The sequence below is a fragment of the Labeo rohita genome, chromosome 16 (assembly GCF_022985175.1).
Source record: "Labeo rohita strain BAU-BD-2019 chromosome 16, IGBB_LRoh.1.0, whole genome shotgun sequence".
Taxonomy (NCBI): Eukaryota; Metazoa; Chordata; class Actinopteri; order Cypriniformes; family Cyprinidae; genus Labeo; species Labeo rohita.
In genome coordinates this window covers 34182172-34205070 of record NC_066884.1, presented here as the reverse complement: position 1 = coordinate 34205070, position 22899 = coordinate 34182172, and the positions used below count along the sequence as shown (strand labels likewise).

General features: G+C 36.6%; 1 protein-coding gene across 1 annotated transcript in view; it reads right to left on the bottom strand.

The window, feature by feature from the left end:
* The window catches only part of grik2 (glutamate receptor, ionotropic, kainate 2), a 146412-nt gene that overhangs the window by 39197 nt on the left and 84316 nt on the right, over positions 1–22899 (bottom strand). Inside the window, 3 exon segments of the mRNA XM_051130397.1 lie at positions 2148–2266; positions 10153–10376; positions 17352–17558. Coding sequence (XP_050986354.1) covers positions 2148–2266; positions 10153–10376; positions 17352–17558 — 550 coding nt within the window.

Here is a 22899-nt window from a genome sequence, read left to right as displayed (position 1 = left end):
GCACTGTTAGTAAATCTGGCCCTGAGTTGTTTAAGCACTCTGACATGTGGCTCAATCAATGGTGTGAGTTTTGGACAGGAATACCTGTTTAACCAAACAAGTAGTCTGGCACAGGGTAGAAGGGGTGGGAGGAGTGTATGAGAATCTAGAGTCGCATATATTGCATACTTCACTTTTAAATGTGACTTCATTAGCGGGAAAGGTACCTTGGCACCCACTTTCACAAAGGAGTCATGTCAAAACAACAAAAAAAAAAAAAAAAAAAAAGAAGAAAAAAAAAAAACATCCTTGAAGAAAGTTGAATGTCAGTTCAAAGTATCACCATGCTGGAACATTTGGTCAGGGTGACCTTATATAACCTGGTTGGGGCTGACTGTCATGTACCCAAGGTAACGTCATGTCCAAGCACGCCGTCCCACAGTTTTCTGGGGGCTGACAAGCCATGGGCAGGGGAGCCTCTCTACAGTGTAGTATTACTCACTCATCATGAGACATGCAGACAGCCAACATACACAATCCCTGCCTGTTTAGCCCTCAGCCTAATGCCACATCTTCTCTTCTAAACTCACAGGAACCTGAACAAATAACAGTCCCAATGACACCCTACAATTATGTTGTTTGGTGTGACGCTGTTGGACAATAATTAGTTTGACAGAAAATAATAGGCCTACCTCCTTTTTCACTATGATCCAAACACACTAGCATATGACATATAGCATTTTAATGACCTCCGCTTTCTGAGGATTACTTGTTCATAGGAAAGAGTTGCAATCCAGGGTTCAGCAGGTTGCCTGCACCTTGTGGAGCAGGGTAGACACACACTGATGAACCCACATTTGCATTCAAGGATCTAAGGCAGTGGTTCCCAATCCTGATCCCAACACTGCACGTCTACCTAATCAAACACATCTGATTCAACTCCTCAGCTCATTAGTAGACTCCAAGACCTCAAATGTGTGTGTCAGATAAGAGATACATCAAAACATGTGCAGTGTTGTTGGTTCCCCAGGACCAAGATTGAGAACCATTGATCTAAGGTCGTCACTCATGTGGTTGAACATCACTTGTACCTCTAGTTCAGAGGTCTTCAACCATGCTCTTGGAGATGCAATGTCCTGCAGAGCTTAGCTTCAACCTTTATCAAACCCACTGAACTAGCTAATCAAGCTCTCCAGGACTTCTTGAAAATACCAGGCAGGTGTGTTGAAGCAGGTTGGAAATAAACTTTGAAAGGACAATTGATCTCCAGAAGCAGAGTTGAAGACATCTGCTCTAGTTGGATGCTGGCTGCATATGGTCCTGTAACTCTTTAGCATGCCCTTTGATTTATTCTTAAAATTAACCAGACAAATTGCTTCACCAGCTAGAACAGCTAGGCAAAAGTATCTGCAATGTTTTTGTCATTCAGTGTGAAGACAAATATCCATGCTATCTACATTGCAAACAGCTGGTTGCTGGTTTCAGCCAGTCCTCACATACACCTCTTTCACAATGTAGATTTCACAAAGACCCACAATGCTACTGTTATATGGCGATCCAATCCCAACTGTAAACCATTCCATTTAAGAGATGCAGTGCAGAGTCAAACATTACCCATGCTACTTTGCAAACAAGGGCCTGGTGTCTTTCATTACTCAATCAAATATTATTATGCTATTCTGATGCAACACAAAGGCATGCAGGTTTACATGTGACATTGTCCTTTAATCACCATAGGCCTTTCTCACTCTCAAACAGCTGCAGTTGAGAAGATGTGGCATCAGGATTTGGTAGGGTTAGGGTTAGAAGTCAAGAATACATATGGCAATCTTAGACACAAGACCAAGCCATTGTCTTTGTATCATTTTGCCACTTTTTGCAGATGAAATTAGACTTACCTGTTCAGAACCCTAAAGAGCGAAGACAATTGTGGTTATGGAAAAAGTTAGCATGCAGCTAACAATCCTCTGATCCTCTACCCAACACCCGCCAATAAAAACGTTCAAGTCCCACACAGCCCCATTCATACCATTGGCCGGCAACCAATTTTCTTCTAGAACTACATGCACAGAGGCACCCATGCATCATAGTGGGCCTGACAAGAGCAAGTTGGGACCCCCAGCAAAAGAGTGGGATGTGTGCTAAGGGGGGCAGGCAGAGGCGTCTACCTTGCTGCATGAGAGCTCCAACTCCGAACCAGAAACTATTTAGCAGGGTGAAATTGTTTTCCACCACGTCCGAGTCGGGGTTGCACGGGTGGGGGTTATACCATTCGTAGGGGCTAAACCTGTGGCAAGCAACACAGAACACACAGACACATTTTAGTCCAAATTGTGGTACATAGAACAAATAATGAAGGAAAGGCAGGTCAACCTAAAGAAACACAAGGAGAAAGAAACAAGTTAGCATAACCATCAGTTAAATAGAAATCAAGATTCAGGAAAAACTGAGTTCTCTTGAAGAACCTATTTTTGTCTCTCTATTTTTTTTTCTTTCATTCTGAATGAAACAATGTGATAGTTACATGTTGGTTAGAGCTGTTTATGTTCATTCCAATCACCTTTTTTTATACATCTCCAGAAACTCTCAAATAACATATTCATATCAAAGGCAACCATGACTATCAATGTATAAGAGCAACCCAATGTAAATTAAAGGGATAGTTTATCCAAAAATTAAAAGTCTGTCATCGTTTACTTGCCCTCAAGTTGTTCCAAAACTCTATGAGTTTCTTTTAAAGAATGTGGGCAACCAAATAATTGTTGGTCCTCATTGACTAAAAAAAAAATCATACAGGTTTGTAACAACTTGAGGGTTAATAAATGTTGACAGACTTTTCATTTTGGGTAAACTATCTCTTTAATAGAACAATAAGTATTAAGATGCAAAATATGCCACATACGTATGCGAAAACAAGCTCACTGTAAATTGTTGCTGCGTTGGAATTTAGTATCAACATGAGAGTTTAGGAATGTGTTTTGTTAGAAATATTCAAGCTGTTTTTAATAAAGAATGTTTCTTTACTTTGCAATATTTTATGCTGCACAGTTCTCCACATTACTAACAATGAAGCCATTGCACTAACAGCAGTTTTTATCTTACACATACAAACACTAATACGTTTCAAACAGCATCAGAGAATATGTTAAATGCAAACACTGAACTAAATAGTGTAACAATGTTTTCAAACACTTTATGGACTTCAATTGGGTTATTTTCTCATGATTTATATAATTTATAAATGATGGAGAAAAAAAAGAAGAAGAAGAAGCTGGGTTCAGTACATAATAAAGAAATGTATTCACAAAGTACATGAGACATTGTTAAGGCCTGGAACAGGCTGAGCCTTAACTTACAATGTCTCTTTGTGAGTGCTTTTTTTTTTTTTTTTTTTTATTAGTCAACATTATTTTGCTGTAATTGGCAGCCACAGATGCTGTCAAAATAGCTTAACTTGTAGTAACCCAAAATATCCATTTAAAAAGGATTAATTCAGATGGCCAATGTGGAAGATCTAGTCTATTCCATCATCTCGGTCCCTCGTACTGTGCTATCTCTCTCCCACATTGAGACTTCCCATTTACTCCAGCTAAATATAAGTGACATTACATTAGTAAAGGTTGATTGGGCGACAATTAAGCATTGTGACCCAATTCTGTTTGTGCTGAAATAGTGGAATAAAAAAGCATCTACAGGCTTTTCAAGAGTTGAGCAATCAGATACCAAGGAGATTATTTGTCTCAGCTATTTTTTAATTCTCTGTCAGATCTCTGAAATGGAAACAGAAATTATTGACTTTCAGAGACTAATAGTAGAGTACACAACATTTTCTGCATATGAGTCTATGAGCAAGATTCATCAAGGGCTGGTGCAATCATCATTTTTCTATCTAAAATGATTGCTGTGCTCTTTGAATAGCTTCTGTATCAAACTAATGAAAAACAACATTCTCACATAAGCTCTGCTTGACAACCTGGTGAACGAAACAGACCAAAATATAACTTTATATGTTACATAAGGGTACAAATGCCTTCAATTTTTATGGCATGATGTTAAGAAGTTAAGATGCTTCTTTAGAAGATAGCAAAGCAGCTCACTAAAATAGAGCCATAGGACAAGAATCTGTTAGATCTAGTATTCACTATTTGTGATGCAAGTCTGAGTACATACGAACTATAATCTTGCAAAGATACAACTGTTGCCCCAGACCTTTCATGCTAAGGTCTTTGTGCAAGTTCACACAATCATGTTCTGTAAAGCCAATTACTAACGGCAAATCTAACATGGATGGCTGTCATCGACTGGAGCATGCCAGCGGAGGAGAGAGGCGACGAACAGTCTCTGTCTGCGTGAGACGCGGCTTAACCTGCTGCTACGGGAAGCGTCAGTCGCCCGTTAGCTGTCAGTTTGATCCAATTATACTGACCTTCTGTTATCTCCGGTCATCTGTGCCGCAGAGGGAAAATTTTGAGCAAGGTCAACATGAAGAGATAAACGTAGGTTGAGGAAACATTGATGCCTCGGGAAAGAACAATGGTGGCGTATTTTTTTTTTTAGTCATTGTGCACAGGACCGATAAGGCACCTGATAACAGTCATGTCAGATCTGGAAGACTGACATATTTAAACAACGTCACTGTGTAGCTGCGTTTAGCATCGAGAACGTGGGTTGAGGTCATGACGTTGAGCTAACACAATTCAATAAGGATGCCACACAAGGATGCATTGCTAATCAATGGACTACCATAGATTTCAAAGACAAGCTTGTTCAGCATAGTCTTACTGGGTTTTCGGTCTTAAAAGAAGTATAACGTCCCTGTAGTATTCCAGTTTTTGAAATTAAAATAAAATAAAATAAATCTCTAAAATATTTGTCCCACTTTACATTTAATATATACATTAACTTTAGGTCACCTATTTTTTTAGTTCTTGTTTTAAGCTTAAATCATTGTTAATAAGCAATTTATTAAGGTTCATGGTTATAACGAGAAAAAAAATGTTGAACTGGAAAATAAGAAAAAAAATGCCCAAAATTATTATTATTATTTTTTTTTCTAGTGCCTTCTTTCAATCCTCTTCCCTCCTCGACTCTGAGTTAATTATCTAGTCAGCCCCACACAGCAGTCTGTTAAATCATCCTAAGTGCAGCCCATTTAGAAGCATATTCCACCTGGAAATGAGCGGGATCTGATAAGCACTTGCCCTGACTGGTGAAGGCATTACTCATCTTGTGAGGAGCACATACTCTTTCCTTTCGCATGCTTGGGCTTTCTCACTGCAGTGTGGACAATGGTTCATTAGCGATGTTTAGTAAGGCAAACATAACTACAAATATTTCTCATACTTTCGTTTGGGGATTTGAACAAACTCCTAACCCTTAGAATTAAACTCTGGTGTATAACTCACCCAGCACCATTTGGTAGAGACATAAGCGATACCTTAAATCATTCTGCTCGTTGAAGAGAGGTGTGCTATTAATAATCCAAACGATTGGATTTATGATTTTCGCTTGGCAGACGATAAAAAAATTCTAGATTTCTTAGATCCTAGACTGACATTGAAGAAGTAACCTGAGCCATATCTAGGGACCGGTATCACAGTGGGTTTTTTGACTTGGACCAATAAGCAACCTCCTAGCAAACACCCAGAACATTCTAACAACTGCACAGCAACACATTAGCAAGCACTGAGAACGCCTTAGCAACCACCCTGAGCACATTTTATTATCGTAGCAAAGGCGTGCACCATTCATTCTGTAGGTAGTCAACCAAAATGCCTATTACTGCCATGTATTTTCTTCAGAAAATATAAAACTCTATTAACATAAAAATCTAAATGGTCCCTATTCATTTTCTTAAGTGCAAAGAAAATATTCAGATTTACATTTTGTTTGTATAAACACTAAAAAATATGGTAACCCTTCACAGTAAGTTTCATTAATTACCATTAATTAACTATTTTAGTTACATGAATGAGCAATACTTCTACAGCATTTATTAATCTTAGTTAATGTTACTTTCTACTAATGCATTATTAAAATCAAGTTGTGCTTGTTAACATTAGTTAATGCACTGTGAATTAACATGAACTAACAATGAATGACTGCATTTTTATTCATGTATTGTTCATTTGTTTGTTCATGTTAGTTGACACATGGAACCTTATTTAAAAGTGTTACCTAAAATATAATATGAACATACTGACACTCTCTCTGAAAGAAAAAAAAAAAAAAACAGCTGTCCAAAAGCTGTCACTGAAACAGTACACTTTGTAAGGAACATTTTTATGCCTTATTTACCCCTAAAAGATGTCTTTTTGCACCTTAAAGGTACATATTTGTACCTGAAGTATATATATATATTTACTATTCAAATAGTACATATTAGTATCTTGTAAAAAGGTATTACCTCAGTGACAGCTTTTGTATCTTTTTTTTTTTTTTTTCTGAGAGTGCTGCATCTAAAATGTAAGCTTTACTGCACATGAAAAACTTAAAGATGCAGGCTACAAATGTATATGAAACCTTGTAAGTGCATATAATCCTGAAATAACATAGGTTTTATTTTATTTTATTACATTACAACCATTTTTCATTTCAACCACAGTTTCATTATGACAGTCACACCAGAGAAAATCTCATAAAAACGTCTATTTGATATTTAATAATTGCTTTTGCTATGTAAATAATTGTTATGTAGTTACTATTATAGAAATGTCACTTATGATCGTTTATGGTGTTTGTGTATAATTTCTTTGTTCTTCTTAATTAAAAAAAAAAGTCTTTGCAATCTTTCGTCAAAATTGTGTGCAGCTGAAGCTTTTCAACATATTTTCAGACTTTATGAATCTCACTTATTTTCCACATGGCACATCCATTATGGTAATGTTTGCTTTTCACAATCTAATCAATTTCCAATGGATAAAATCTGGTCCAAAATGACCAGATTTCTCACATTTGTTTCACTCATAAGTAAAACTGGCTGCAAACCTTAATCTAAAAATAAGATAAAATAAACACCTGCAAGAGATATTTCTAATATATATTATGGAACCGTGAGATAAGCTTGCCTTTGATAGGAATATGGTTTTCTGACGATCAGATAAACTAAAAAAGGGTGATTTATTTGAAGCATTAGAATCAGACGCAGCATTTAATTATTGCATCAGCTGCGTGGTTTACAGCATCGATGCATTGCTTGTTTTACGGCAAAAGAGGAGAACCAGTGTCATAAGTAAGCAGAACTCATTTCCAATTGAGACTTCCTCAGCTGTTTCATCACCTGCTTTCGCAGAAAAGAGAAGAAACTTTGTAAGGAGAGGAAAACAACAGGAACAAAAACAACTGCTGATATGCATTACAGATTCTGAGAAGAGGATAAATATTTGACTTTCATACTGTGCCCAGAAGGAAGGTTTCTAAATACTGCATGGTGAGAATAAGCCTTAGGAAACCCTCCACCAGTCCCCATTATGTCACCCTGTGATCTCTTTCTCTCTCGCTCTGTCTTTCGCTCTCACACGCAGACATGTTTGCTGCATATACCGGCTTTATAGTGCACATACAAAAGCAGCTGCACATGCACACATAAAGAAATGTGTACAAAGAGACAAACACAAACACAGTAATACTATCTTGTGTTAGGTCTTGTGTTTCTGTTAAAGCATGCTGTTTATTTGTGCACGTGTTATTTGTGCTCTAGCTGAGAACTGGAAAGGTGAACACTTACCCAGCATTAACATTAGTGCAGTTATAAGGTGAAAGGTGCATATTCTGAACCAACTTAGATGACAGTTGTAGCTTGTTATAAACTTGATGTGATCATATTGCCAGTAACATTTATAAAGCACAAGTGCATTAACCATAAAACTCTAGGGTTAGACCAGCTGAATGCAGTCGACACAAGAGTTTTGGGGTTAAAATAAGGCCTTTTCTTTGGATTTCTCCACACCATGCTTCAAACGAAGACCGATGGAAAGCACCAATGCAAATGGAATCGATCTCAGTGATTTATTCTAAGAATGCACTACAGTATAACATTTAAAGGAAGATTCTGGGTCTAATATAAACAAACATAAGCTATCAATTAAGAACAACTCGTACTGCAGTTTAAAAATGTGCAAACAAAAAGTCAAATACAACGCATTTTCATAGAAGCACTAATGGAAGCCAACTGCATTTTGTAATTATGGGATGGATGGGTTGGATGGTAGCCTAGCAACTAGTCGTTTAATTTGCAATATTCAAAACATCAGCTGTGCTACTTCTTTTTAGAAAGAGAATATACATGAAAATATACATGCAAGTCCCTCTCCTGGCCAGGAACATTAATTTATTTATTTACTTTTTCATTTTATACAAAGCTGTTGCACCCTACATTTGAACACCCTCCACATAGAGAGAGATGTACAGTATGTTTTTTTTTGACTCACATAGGTGCAAAAAAGATGACATGCTACATCTGCTAGTTTGGGAGCAAGGAGGAAAAACATTAACTGACAGATGTCAATGTTGAGCTGTGAAATACTAAGCCCTATCAGGTATAAAAGAATCCATTTTAAAGTTATGACATGCTGTATATGAAAAGGAAATTTCTACTCCTTTACAGTAGTATCCTATGCCTAGTGCATTCTGATAACTGCTGTTTTATTTTATTTGTCTTTACAAACTGAGTTACGAGTTGAAATTATTTTCTAATTGCCATATTAACTTGCACTTAACCCAGAATATCCTTTAATTAAGGGACAATTTGTCTGTAATGACTGCTTCCTATAAATAATGAAGTGTGATATCTATAACCCATAAATTAAGTCCTAAAATCCTACTTTGTAACTAAATTTTACCTCATTTTAACAGTGCTTCAGGATAAATGGTAGTCGCTGCAGTATCGGGGGTTTAACTTTAAGTCTCCAAAATGAGATATATCATGCAAGCAATATTTTAGATTTTCTAAGCTATTAATGTCTTCAACCAATGTAAAAAAAAAAAAATAAATAAAATTAGATTCTACCAATTTTGCAAAATTTGAATATACATTTTTATAGCACTACGTATCACAGTTTTCCAAAGGAAATATGAAGCAGGATGTGGAAAAACCCAGTCAGAAAAGAAAAGTATACAAAATAGACACAGTAGGGACAGCGAGGGATGGTAGGGAGGTTGCGTTTCACACCAGAAAATGCCTCAATCTCACTCACACACACGCTTGAACACTCCCACATACCTATTTTCTGTCTTTCACACACATACTGTCTTGAAACTGTGATTTTGCATCTTTGCTTTTATGGTTTGTGCTATTGTGCATTATCTGATGAGAGGCACACACTGTAGCTCCTCTGCTTCAAGACAGGAAGACCAAAGCAACCCTTATAAGCTCCTCTCTTGTGTGTTCACTATGTGTGTGTGCTTCTTGCTCTCTTTTTCTCTTTTAACTCTTAACTATCTCCTGTTCACACCTGCAGGTATTTCATATTTCTGTAATTTTTCTAGCTGAATCTCATGACGTTTCATCATGTAAATATTTCGAGAGTGGCACTGGGGATTCTTAAAGGAATAGTGGTGTCCAAACTTGTTCCTGGAGATCCACTGTCCTGCAGAGTTTAGCTCCAACCCTAATTAAACACTCCTGAAGCCAAGGATCAAGGTCTACTCATCGGAAACCAGGCAAGTGTGTTGGAGCTGGCTGGAGCTAAAGTCTGCAGGACAGTGGCCCTCCAGGAGCAGGACTGGACAGTCAAGACATTGTTTACTCATATTCACTTTGGTCCAGCACCATTAAACGAAACAAGCTCCAAAATGACAAAAAAAAAAAAACCATAAGGCCATCATATAGTCCATATGGCTTGTGCTCTATATTATAAATACTATACTCCTCTGGAATATAGCACATGGGTCATAAGGACTTTTTTTTTTTTTTTTTTTTGTCATTTTGAATCTCGACAGGCTCATTTGCTTTGAAATACTGACCTTACGTGTTCCATGGTAAAAAAAAGTCATACTGCTTTGAAGCGATATGAGGGTGAGTAAATAATGTCAGAATTTTCATTTTCGAGAGAACTATTCCTTTAAGGCCACTAAAGTTGAATCTAAGAGTGAACTGCTTCAGTTAGCCAAAAAATGTTAATGAGATGAGGTTATGATGTGGGGTTATGTCTATATAAGTGGCTGGTATGTTACCTGGCTATGACAAACAGCACACAACTGACACCCAAGTAAGCGAGCAGAATATACATCCAGATGTCGGGGGACAGGGGGTTGAGAAAGGAGAACACCCCCGGGTTGGTGCCGTTGGGTTTGCGGTACAGTATACTTATCCCCAGCGTCATGAAGGGTTTGGAAAAGTCGATGACCTTCTCCCGCACGTACGTGATGGCCAGGGGCGCCACTGCAAGATCAGCTTTCTGCCAACAAATAACGCACAGGGAAAAGAGCGATAGGCTGTAAATCAGGGCGAGCAGAAGCATTTAGAGGAAATCAAATTAAGAAAACAGGGCTTTTACACATCACACACTCTGCCCCACAGCGTTTAAGAGGAAATTTAAAGCCCTCTCGTGGACTCGCGCTCTCTCTCTTGATTTACCTGCTACTGTTTCAGCACTTACTAAAGCCTTTCATGATTTACTGGGTCTAAGGGACCGGAGGAGCGCTGAACCGAATCCACTCTCTCAGCTACCCAACGAGACTAAAAAATGAAAATAGCAGTTATGAAAAAGGGAAAATGAAGGGGGTAAAAGGTTTTACACAGGTCTGTCGCCGTTGGCTCCGTGTCAGAAGCAGAAATAGCCTGTGTCTCTTAGCGTACGTTTTCAGGGCCAGTTTGACCGTAAGTTTTAGTCCACATATAAAAATTTGGTAACAAATAAAAGGTTTTGTAAGGAGTTTGAAATGTTGCGTTGTTTGGTCATTTTTGTTAATATAATCTAAAATATCTTCAAATGCACATTGGTCCCCAAAAAATTCAGTGAAGTTGACAGAATTGGACTCATTTGAACAGTCTCATTTTATTAATGAGGCACAGTTTTTGGAAATTGTTATGACCATTCAAACTGATCACACTGTACGAAAATGTCAGTATTTTACGTTTTGAATAATTAGTGGCGAATTTAAATTCACTTTGAATTTGAAGTGGTGCAATTTTCTTTATATAAAAACATCACTAATTTACATTTTGAACAACTGATGAAAACATGATTATTTTACTTTTTGATAACATAGTGGTGATTTTTGTACAATTTCATTCGTGTGAAAACGTCACTATGATAACACCATAAATAGCAACAGCATTTAGTGTAGGGACCAATTCACATTGTTATATATTACTAGCATATTGGCTGTTTATTAGTACTTATAAAGCACCTATTCTGCACGACCATATTCTACATCACTAATCCTACCCAATACCTGAACTTAACAACTTCTTTACTAACTATTAACAAGCAGCAAATTATGAGTTTATTTGGGCAAATGTCATAGTTAATAGTTTGTTAATAGCAAGAATTGGACCTTAAAATGAAGTGTGACATCACTATTTTACATTTTGATGAATTGTTGTTGATTTTGTACAATTTGTTTTGTACTTAACGATTTTAGAAAAAAAAAAAAAAAAAGACATAAAGGTCCACCACTAAACCTGCCACTATGACTTACTGTAGCCAAACTGCTTGAAATACATACAAATGAAATGTACCAATTTATCAAAATGTAAAATAGGTATTAATTGCTTTGCGAGTGTGTACCATCTTCTTGCCATGATCTATTAATTTTCTTATCACACCTACATTTTTGGAGTAAAGGATTACAAATAATGCTCATTACATAAACAGATAATTACAAAACTACAACGAATTCTACTACTAATAACAACATAAAACACACTAAGGGTTAATGAGCTGCTGGGTTCATGAATATTAATCACGCTGTCTGCGTTCACTCAAACTGATTTGCTAAAATCAAAACAGGGACGATAATAGGTGAGCACCAGCCAATGAGATTGCCACTTGGGCATTAGTTCCGCCTACTACTGGAGAAACCGGCAGTTCTTAAAAGCTAAAGCATTCCAGAGGAACTTTGTCATTTTTGAACTTTGTCAGAGGAACTAAACCTAACAACTACCTTACTAACCATTAACAAACAGCAAATTAGGAATTTATTGAAAGAAAAGTCGTAGTTATTAGTGAATAAGTGTTCCCTATTCTAAAGTGTTACCAGACCTTAAAACAGTGGTTCCCAAACTTTTTCTGCCGTGCCCCCCTTTTGCAGAATAAAAAAAATTCAAGTCCCCCGCATTTACACATAAACATAAACACAACTTCGGAAGGATTTATTTAAAATGTAATAATTAAAATTCAGTGTGTGACAACTTACTGAAAAAAAACTAAACAAAGAACTAGTCACTTTTAGAGCAGAAACATTAAAAGTAAAGCATGCAGCTTTACTATGTACTATTTTTTGTACTATGTAACAGCATTCATTGTTTTTTTAAAAAGATTTTCTCCTATTTTCTTCTCTTTGTTGTAGTTGCGATCTTTAAAGTAGATTCATCATCTACTTTACGTTTACTTGGCACTTGTTGTCTTTTCAAAAACTTGTCCATGCTTAGAGCAGAACTACTATGTGTCATTCATTCATAATTTTACTCGGCTAGTGGCAATACTCATTTCTGATATCAATCGCACCATCTGGTGGTCTGTTATTTTACGACAAAAAACGCTACAACTGATAACAGACAGCTGCAGCGGGTACTGCGACTCGTCTTGAGGTAATAAAATATGATGAAATTCATATTTTGTGTTACATTATTTATGTGGCAAGTAGCCCTATAATAAGCAAGATAATTTCACAGTGGGGTCCTGTATCACCCTGAAAACATTTCGTTTTACATAAAAATCTAGGGATAAACCGAAATGAAAATTCTTGGCTGAAACTGCTTTGTAATAATTATTTATTATTTTATTAATAAATATAGTCATTTTGTAAGACTTTTTAATTTAACTCAACAATATAAAAAAAAAAAAAAAAAAAAAAAAAAATCACAAGCCAATAAAATAACCACATTTATTGAAAGTAACAATAAAATTGGACAGAAAATATATGAATATTAAATCTCAATATATTATTTTTATTCAGTTCTATGAAACAGAATCAGATATAACTTTTTTTGACTAATTATCAAAATAACGTATAGTCCTAAAAAGCTATTATCAACGGAACGCACATTCATTCATAGAGCGGAATATTGAGCGCACATTGCCGAACTATGCGGCAGATATTTTCAGCCGTTTATCTCTTTCGAATTTCTATAAAAATCGGCTGTACACTAGCCTTGCCGCACCCCCCTTATCATAACTCCGCGCCCCCCCCCCTAGGGGTCGCGTCCCCCAGTTTGGGAACCACTGCCTTAAAATAAAGTATGACCACATAATATTAAAGCAATTGAAAATCTCTCACTTTCCCATAATTAGTCACTTAGGCCTATACTGCATTATAAACTTCAAGCAAGCAATGTGACACACTACAAACTAGATCACTCCCATTGTAATCAAGAAAGTTGCCTATATTTAAAGTCACTGCATGCAAATTATGATGAGAGGACACACTGAGGGTTAAAAAAAAAAAAAATTGCAAGCCAAGCATTTTAATGCATAATAGGCACACTCCCAATGCAAATAATATTGTAAACGGTAGGCACTATAATTATGCTGATCATTTTAGCCTAAACAAATTGCAGTCTATGTAGAGTGTTCCAGATCAGTCATTTAAGAGGTTCCATTTCCATTGGATGCTGCCTTGAAAGGCAGATAATGACGCTCTAGGCAACCGCCTTGTTTGCTCATGCTTAGAAATGGCCCTGCCTCCACGAACGCTACTCAACATGCCCTTAAATTATTATTATTTTTTTTTCTTTGTGGTCTACGCTACATGATGTTGTCATCAATGTGACAACCGCAGCTGCAATAATCAAAACCATGTCTTCGTAGCATATCAGTAAGGAGTGTGACTGTATATACCATGTGAGAGCTGAAATGTGTCAACTGGTAGACATTCTGCTCTACTGTTTATACCACTGTATATTCTCAGTACGAAAAAAAAAATCCAGCAGCAAGCAGAAAATGACTGCATATACAGTAGTCTGTTCTGCTTCCAGTGCAGGCAGCGTAATTGTTTATAATGAGAGAAATTCAGATGTGATGCTTCAGGCTTGTCCAGTGTAAACAGATGTCATGCAACGATGCAGCTTTTCACAGGTGTATGTATGTACACTACTGATCAAACGTTTAGAGTCAGTAAGATTTCTGGTAACACTTTATTTTAAGAAGCAATTCTCACAATGAACTAGCTGCTTATTAGCATGCATATTACTAGCATAATGGCTCTTTATTACTTTATTATTCTTTTATAAGCACTTATAAAACACATATTAATGCATTATTCTGCATGAACATGTGTTAGATCCCTTAATCCTACCCCATATCTAAACTTAACAACTACTTTTCTAACTATTAATAAGCAGCAAATGCTAGGAGTTTTTATTTATTTATTTATTTATTTATTTGAAAGAAGCCTCTTGTGCTCATCAAGGCTGCATTTGTTTGATCAAAAAAAAAAAAAAAAATACAGCAAAACAGTAATATCCTGAAATATTATCACATTTTAAAAGGTAACACTTTAGTTTAGAGACCAATTCTCACTTGTAACTAGTTGCTTATTAGCATGCATACTACCAGTACATTGGCCGTTTATTAGTACTTATAAAGCAAATTTTCTCCATGACTATATTCTACATCCCTAAATCTTACCACATACCTAAATTTACCAACTACCTTACTAACTGTTTATAAGCAGTAATTATGAGCATATTGAGGCAAAAGTCATAGTTAATCGGGCCATAACGGGCCATAACTCCAGTTATTAGTGTCATGTGATCCTTCAGAAATGATTCTAATATGCTGATTTGGTGCTTTTTGAACAGAAATGCATATGATATATAACAATTTGAAATTTGTATATTACACAATCAAACTTATGATTTTTTTTGGATCCCAAAATGATATGTTTTTACATGGATCCCAGACTTATCATAATTTCTTATTTGTGCCTCTCAAACTCCAAATAAAACAGAAAGTAATCACACAACAAAGTATCTAAAGGGTGACAGAATCCTGGTCCACATTATACAATCTCTTCTAAATCCTACATAATAGTTTTGAGCCCTCAAACTTATTTTAAAGGGGTGGTCATGCTTCGTTTAAAAAAACACACACATTATTTTTCACATATTTACCTTTAGTCTACACTGCTGTTTCTGTTCTCCTAAAAACAGTCTGTTGACTTCCTGGTCCTATGAAGACCCTCCCTCAGAAAAACACAATGGCCCAGTGTGCAACATGGCCTCACCACCTTTGTTGCGTGTTCCCGTGTTGCGGGTTTATGTAAATTTGTAAGTTTGTTGTAGGCCTTCAAAAGCAAATTCTGTAAAAGAAAATATCTCCTTTTGTATTGAACTGTCGTAACTTTGCAGATGTTTATGCTCAAAATAGCCATGTTACACACTAACTAAAGTTAATCAAATTAAATCATTATCAAGGACCCCTTTAAAGGCATATGTCTTAAAAATTTAAATGACAAATTTTCAAGCCTAGTGTTGAGGATTCATTGTTTGACTACAGCATGATTGTGAATCTGAGATTATGCCTGGTAAAATTTCAACATGGTAATTTATTAGAGAAACATCCGTTCTGACACAGTAAGACTGTTATTCCCCCTCCAGAACTGATGGAGGGTCTACTGTCTAAACGCTGACACCAGCTAAGACGGCTGTGCCCCAAAAACTGACATTTAGTTCAATTTCACTACTTTTGCTGTTAGAATTGGTATAATTTCAGTCAAAATAAAGGCTTCTGTCTAGAATTATTGGATTGTCTATAATTATTCCCAGAGGGGGCAAATTAATGCCAGAAGTGAGCAGATGTTGTCTCCCTACCTTCCTTTTTTTCTTCTAAAGTCCTTTGACAAGATATTTTTATCTCTAGCACATCAATGTACTGGCAAACTGCAAACTCCAGACTGCTCTGAAAGCTTGTCAAGGCCAATTACAGTCTGTCCTGCTCTCGTCTTGTGGGGGGGTTTGCCGGGGAATGTTACGACAACACACACACACCCTCTGCTTTCACACCAGACGATCCGACCATGACCAATTGAGGAGCAGTGACTAAGAGATATGTCTGATGTATCGGTTTGAGCAATGGATACTGCTGTTGAAATCTCAGCAATGTGTTTATTTCAATCCTTTCTTAGTCTTTGTGGAATCTAATGAGGGTGTCGAAGGGCAATGTTTGCACCTACGTGTCTGTGTGCGTTTGTGAAAGTGTGTGTGCTTAATAAGCTCTATGGGGGGAAAACTAATGCCAGATTTTTCACTTTGTGTCCTCTCGGCAGTATGTGCTTGAGTTTTATTTTATCGCATTTCGTACCATCTGCTATGCACGCACACACACTGTTAATCTTATTTTCATATCTGTTTCCTCTCTACGCTGAAAGCATCCCCCCTCATTGTATAATCTTGACAACTCCCTTCTGCAGCAGGGTGGAAATGTGTCAGGATTGTGCACCATCCTGAACTGAGTTAGGAACGCTGTGTAAATTACACTACAATTTCTTAATAATGTAATTAAATTTGAATCGAGGCAAACGGGAGGGTAAATTCAAATTTGAGTTTAAAGAAATAGAATTAAGATGGAACGATATTCAAAGAAATGCATATAGCTGCTATATATATATATATATATATATATATATTTTTTTTTTTTTTTTTTTTTTTTTTTTTTCTCTGTTTCCAATTATTTACTGAGCAGAAAAACAGCATATTAGAATGATTTCTGAAGGATCATCTGAAATTAAAAAATAAATAAATAAAATGAAAATACATTTTAAAATATATTTAAATAGAAAACAGTCCATTTAAATTGTAATACTTCAGAATATTAGTGATGAGCTTATAATTGTGTGGTATATGTTAGAAGACTCATTTTGTATTCTCGTTTGAAATAAATAAAATTTGTTTTAATTGTTTTGAAGGTACTTAGAAAGAAATGGGTCTAATCAGTTTAGCGAAACATGTCACGAAATACATAGCCATAATTAGTTAAAACGAACTATTACTGTTTGTCACAAAGCTTTTTTGCGATTAGGTTGGATTTTTTGGAATTTCTATTCCAATTCAATATCTCTTGGGGGCAGGGGGTGACCAAGTCTATATATATTCACATTTATGATTTGAAATGGAGCAAATTTGGCTCAACCTTGCAGGGATGTACAGAGGTGAAAAGAGCCAACCTGAGTGCAATCAAAACAGTATAGGATTATGGAGTATGACTCACATGGTCCATCAGTTCTCGGACCATGCCATTCCATTGTCCTGTGCTCTCTTCCTGCGCTCCGTACTTGCCATCCTCCACCAGTCGCACCTCGTAGGTGAAGCCCAGGATGGCAGCCAGCTCTCGCAGCAGGTCGATGCAGTAGCCCTCGAAACGATCGTTGCCGTATAGCGGCTTATCCGACTTCTTAAACATCACGTAAGGCTCTTCCTGTGGAGAGAGAAGACATTGTGCTCTGATTGTCAGAAATATGTCTGATATATGTCTGATAGGGCTTGCACACCCACAGAGATGTGCAGCCACAGTGAGTGAAAAAAATGTATCATACAGCCCAATTCATGACTAGAACAGACTAGTATAGAATAGAATAGAAACACATTTGCAAAAGTAATACATTGTATTTGATTACTATTTTGAATTTTGCTGTTTTATTATCTATAAAGTCAATGGGGTCCCAATATTTTGACACCAACATGCTTTAAATGTCTTCTTTTGTGTTTCCCAGCATAAAGAAATGCATTCAGATTTGGAACAACATGAGAGTGAGTAAATGATGACCATTTTTATTTGTGGTTTAAGTATTTCCTTAGCATGGTGTGGTAACACTTTAGAATAGGGAACTCTTATTCACTAGTAACTATGATATTTCCCTTAATAAATTCCTAATTAGCTGCTTATTAATAATTAATAAGGTAGTTGTTAAGTTCAGGCACTGGGTAGAATTAAGGATGTAGAATAAGGTCATGTAGAATAAGGCATTAATATGTGCTTAATTACTACTAATAAATGGATAATATTCTAGTAATATGCATACTAATAAGCAACTAGTTAGGAAACCGTAAAATAAAGTGTTACCCATGGGGTTAACTATTGTGATGCATGAGCAACAAATCAGCAACATGAGACAGCTGATCTTGGCAATAAGAACGCAGATATCTGGTTTACACTACAGGAAGCTAGGGTGAACTGATCCTTCTATACCAGCGAGACTATTCAGGAAAATTTGTTGTGCCAGGGGAGCTGCAGCAGAGAGAGATAAGCGCTTTCCCGCCCCCACAATGCTTTACCGCCCGCATATTCACAGTCCTAATGAACCAATGAGAGGCAGCCTGTTCACAGCAGGAGCCCAGCATAGAAACAACAGTTCTTCTCATGCATCAATGCACTATGTGTAAACTATTTTCACTTTTTTTCTTTAATTCTCTGACATTTGAAAACATTGTCAGCTCAGCCACCTTAAGACCTGTGCATAACGAGCAATATCAATCGCATAATGCTTGTTGGTCACTCATGCTTTAATGCATAATGACCCATTTAACTAAAATGGTATCACTCAAATTCATTCTATATAAAATATAAAACTCATCTGATAATACAAATATTGTCTGTTTCAGTGCAGTAAACCTTTTCTGAAATATCTAGTTGTTAGAAAGGCATAATTTTGACTTGAAATGTTGATTTCAACACAATTTCAAGTTAACTTAGAGTTTACAAAATTTAGCATTTACTTCAAGCTACTTTGTATAGGTTTCTTTGTAAGTACTGGTACTTCTGAATGAGCTGAGGCTGGGATTTAGCACATTTGAAGTGAAAGTATTTGATAAAGCTTTTAGAGGCTTTTGCATTGAAACTCTTCAACTATATGTGTGATTATACTATACATTATTATTATTATTATTATTAATATAGTTTATAGAACATAATATATTATGTTTGATGAAAGCACAGACCAACTGTTAGGTTGACACAAGAAGTTTGTCCTTAAATTAAGCATTTGGGATGTAGCGCTTAAGATTACCGGTTTGACTATAAATCATGATAAAATTCCCCACAATTAGTATTACCATTTCATATTTTAATTAGGGGCCAAGCACCGAAGGTGCGATGGCACCTATTGTATCCGTTGGCGTTCTTATATTCTTTTTCCATTTTTGAGCCTATGGCAGCCCATAGAACCGCTTGCGGGAAAGTTGTAAAATTTGGTACAGTGATAGACGACAGTCCCAACATTAACCACAGCAAGTTTGGAGTCTCTAACTCAAACTCTCTAGCGCCACCACTTGTCCAAAGTTTCAATATTTTTATGCTAATAACTTTTGAACTGTAAGGCACAGATTGAAAATTCTTTTTTTCTCTGAATCCTTGGCTCATGTCAAATCAAATGAAGTCCAGGTTCAGTCAGGTTTAGTTTTTTTTTCTATAATTTTTTGTTCGTAAAACCTACTTTTTCGAACTTGTCCTAGACAGTTTGTCTGATTTTCAGCAAAAAGTTATGGAATTCAAGTTGATCAGTCAAACCATTTTCGAATAACGCACAAACAATTTCTACGAAAAGCACATAAAAATGTATGTCAGGCTATATCTCTCCGCAACGGTGTAGCGTATTGAGACCAAACTTGGTGTATGTTATAACAAGCATGACCTGAAGCTACCTGCAGTGTTTCGGCACAGTGCCGCCTAGTGGTCAAGAGATATGAAAAATGGCTATTTTTGCTAATAACTTCTGAATGGTCCGGCCAAAAATCATAAAACTGGTCTCTTTAGATTCGGTGCATCATGTCAAGTTGAACCATATAATTTTCCCATGTTAGTCATTTTGGGTGTCGGCCATATTGAATTTTGTCCAAAAATGCTATATTTTACGAACGCATTGACGTATCGTTACGAAACTTGGTATGTGTCTTCGGCACCATGCCCTGACAGTACTCAAAAAGTTTGGTGGCAGCGCCACCTTGTGGCCAAAAGTTATAAAGAAATTTACAAAAATGCTAATAACTTCTTAGCCTATTGTAATAAAAGTGATCTCAATAGATTCCTTGGGTCATGCCGAGAACACTGATACCCATTATGCCAAAATTGGCCAAACATCCTGTCCGCCATTTTGATTAATGTTGAAAACCTACTTTTCCGAACTCCTCCTAGACCATTAGTCCAATTTTCACCAAATTTGACTCAGATCATCTTCAGACCTTGCTGGCAAAAAGGATTTCTATTCTTTATTTCTATTATGGATTTCGTGTCGATATACAAAACCATTTTCGTTTAACGCACCAATGAATTTGTTTTATTTTATAAAGCTTTATTTGATCATTTACATTAGATATTTGAATATGCCATATAAGTTGTCGGTCATGTTGTCATTTAAAATCCAGACATCATTGGTACTGTTATTGTTTTACTGATTAGCTAAACCAAAAGTAATTTCATTTGTTTATTGATTTTAAATATAAAACTTGGTGATGTGATTTATGTGTCAGAACATTTCCAGCACATTTTAACAATACCCTGATAATACTGATAACCGTGATAATTTTGGTCACTATAATCGTGATAGGACATTTTCATACCGTTACATCCCTATTACGCGTACACCTGGGATGAAGAGGATGATGAAACTATTTTCTCTCAGAATATGCTAGTAAATCTCACAAACAATTATAAAAGAAATGGCATATATTGAATTAAACCTGGATTTTTTGTGAAAGACTGAAATATGCTTATAATATAATTTGCGATAAAAACAACGGTAATGACCACCCTATTAAACCCTTCTTCTGTTTTGTAAGCAACTGCACATATGAACTGCTGTCATTCACATCTAACTGCAATGCCAGCTCCAGACACATGGACCAAAGGCTTGCATCCTATTGGCTGTGCATTGTGAGTGTTTTTAAAAAGAAATTGACCTACAGGATGACACAAACCCTTGCTTTGCCGTCAGATTTAATTTAGTCACTGCTGTGAACAGGTTTATATAGGAATGCACTGTTTTATTTTCAGCTGACAAAGGTCGTAGATCTGCTGTCATTATAGTATTTTAAAAAGCATGCATCATTTTTTATACTCCGAATTAATCAACAAACAAACCTGTGACATTAAGTTTATATTTAACTCACAGACATGAATGCTTTTTCAAACACTCTCAGAAAAAAAAGGTATAAAAGTTGTCAGCGAAGCGGTACCTTTTCAGTATGTATGCTTTTGTACCTTTTAGCTACTAATTTGCACACTTTAGGTACTAATATGTACCTTTAAGGTACCAATATGCACCCTTTAGGTACAAAGGCATATCCTTTGAAAAGGTACAGCCCCAGTGACAGTGTCTGTACCTTTCTGAGATTGAACCATGCAGAATACTCATACTTATCAGCTGGTAAAACTGCTGAAAGAAAATGAAGGAGGGACGTAAGATCAAAATATCATAAAGACACTTGGGCTCTTTTAAAACGAGCAATTTAAGTAAAGCACTTAGTAACCACCTAGAACACCTTAGCAACTGCATATAAATGTGGAACACCCTAGCAACACACCGAAGCCTCTTAGCAACTGCATAACAATGCCCTGGCAATCACCATAGCATCATGTTGGCGAGTTTCTATAGGAATGCAGTAGCCCCAGATTCTTTAGTGAAATGTAAAAATCTAGTTTCACGTTTCACCCGAGTCTGGTCATGAATTCTGCTTGACTAAACCGCTCTCGGTGCGTGAGGTTTTGGCGAGAGCTCTAAATCAAAACAGAGCCAATAAGAGCTTTTACATGACATGTCAGCGGACTGGCAGATAGGGAACCTGTATTGCTTCCAGCTCAGTCAGAGCTACCTTTAGTTTATGAACACTGACCGCACGCTCCTTCAGGCCTCTAGTGTTCAGATCAAATTTTCATTGGCCGAAAGCTGTGTCAAATAACCCTGGTGAGCTCTCTATGCTTGAGTGTTGTTTGTGCATGTGTGTATTTCCATGGAAACGGTGCTGAAGTTGGAGAGGAGTGCTCACAGAGACCAATAATATTTCATAACTGTCTGAGCTTTTTAAACACACGTAGCACTTTGACTTGAAGCTGAATACTCAGCGAGTGCTGCGGCTTTCTTTTCCATTTGGCTTTTGTTTGTGAATGGTTTTACATTCAGCCGGGTTTCATTTAGAGTGCTGAACTCAAACATCTGCGAGATCCACCAGTCTGCACAGCCAACATACCATTCTGAAGAGTGGCATTTTGCTTGCAAATGGGGTTTTAATTAGTTTGATGATTTTACAATTATTTTTGGTTCATTTTAAAATGCATTCATTAGCATTGTCTTTTTCTAGTACTTGTTCTCTATTCTATCGTCTAAAATGTCTTGTGATGAAAGACAGGGAGCGAGAGAGCGTATACTTAAAAGCTCATCTCTCTGTGTATACTGATGTTTACGCCAAAAAGAAAGCAGATCATTCAAGGTCAGAATGCTGCAGTGGCTGATGGGTAGGACAGCTACCCACAACGCTGAAAAAGATGCATCTTAATATCTGAAAATGCTTTGGAACGCTTTGAAGTACTTGTGAAACATTTCGTGGAAAAAATAGCAGGAGATACATTAAGTTTTCACAAGTGCCAGAGGTCTTTGATTAATGTTGCTGAAAACCTGCTATTTCTGCATTACAAACCTCCCTTGATCAACAATGTGAATTTGGAGATGTCTGCACTTTGCTGCGCTAACCTCAACGGCGCTCCTAAAACACTTCAAAAAAAAGTTTGATAAAAGTCATCAAAAAGCAACTTTTTCTTGAGATCTATC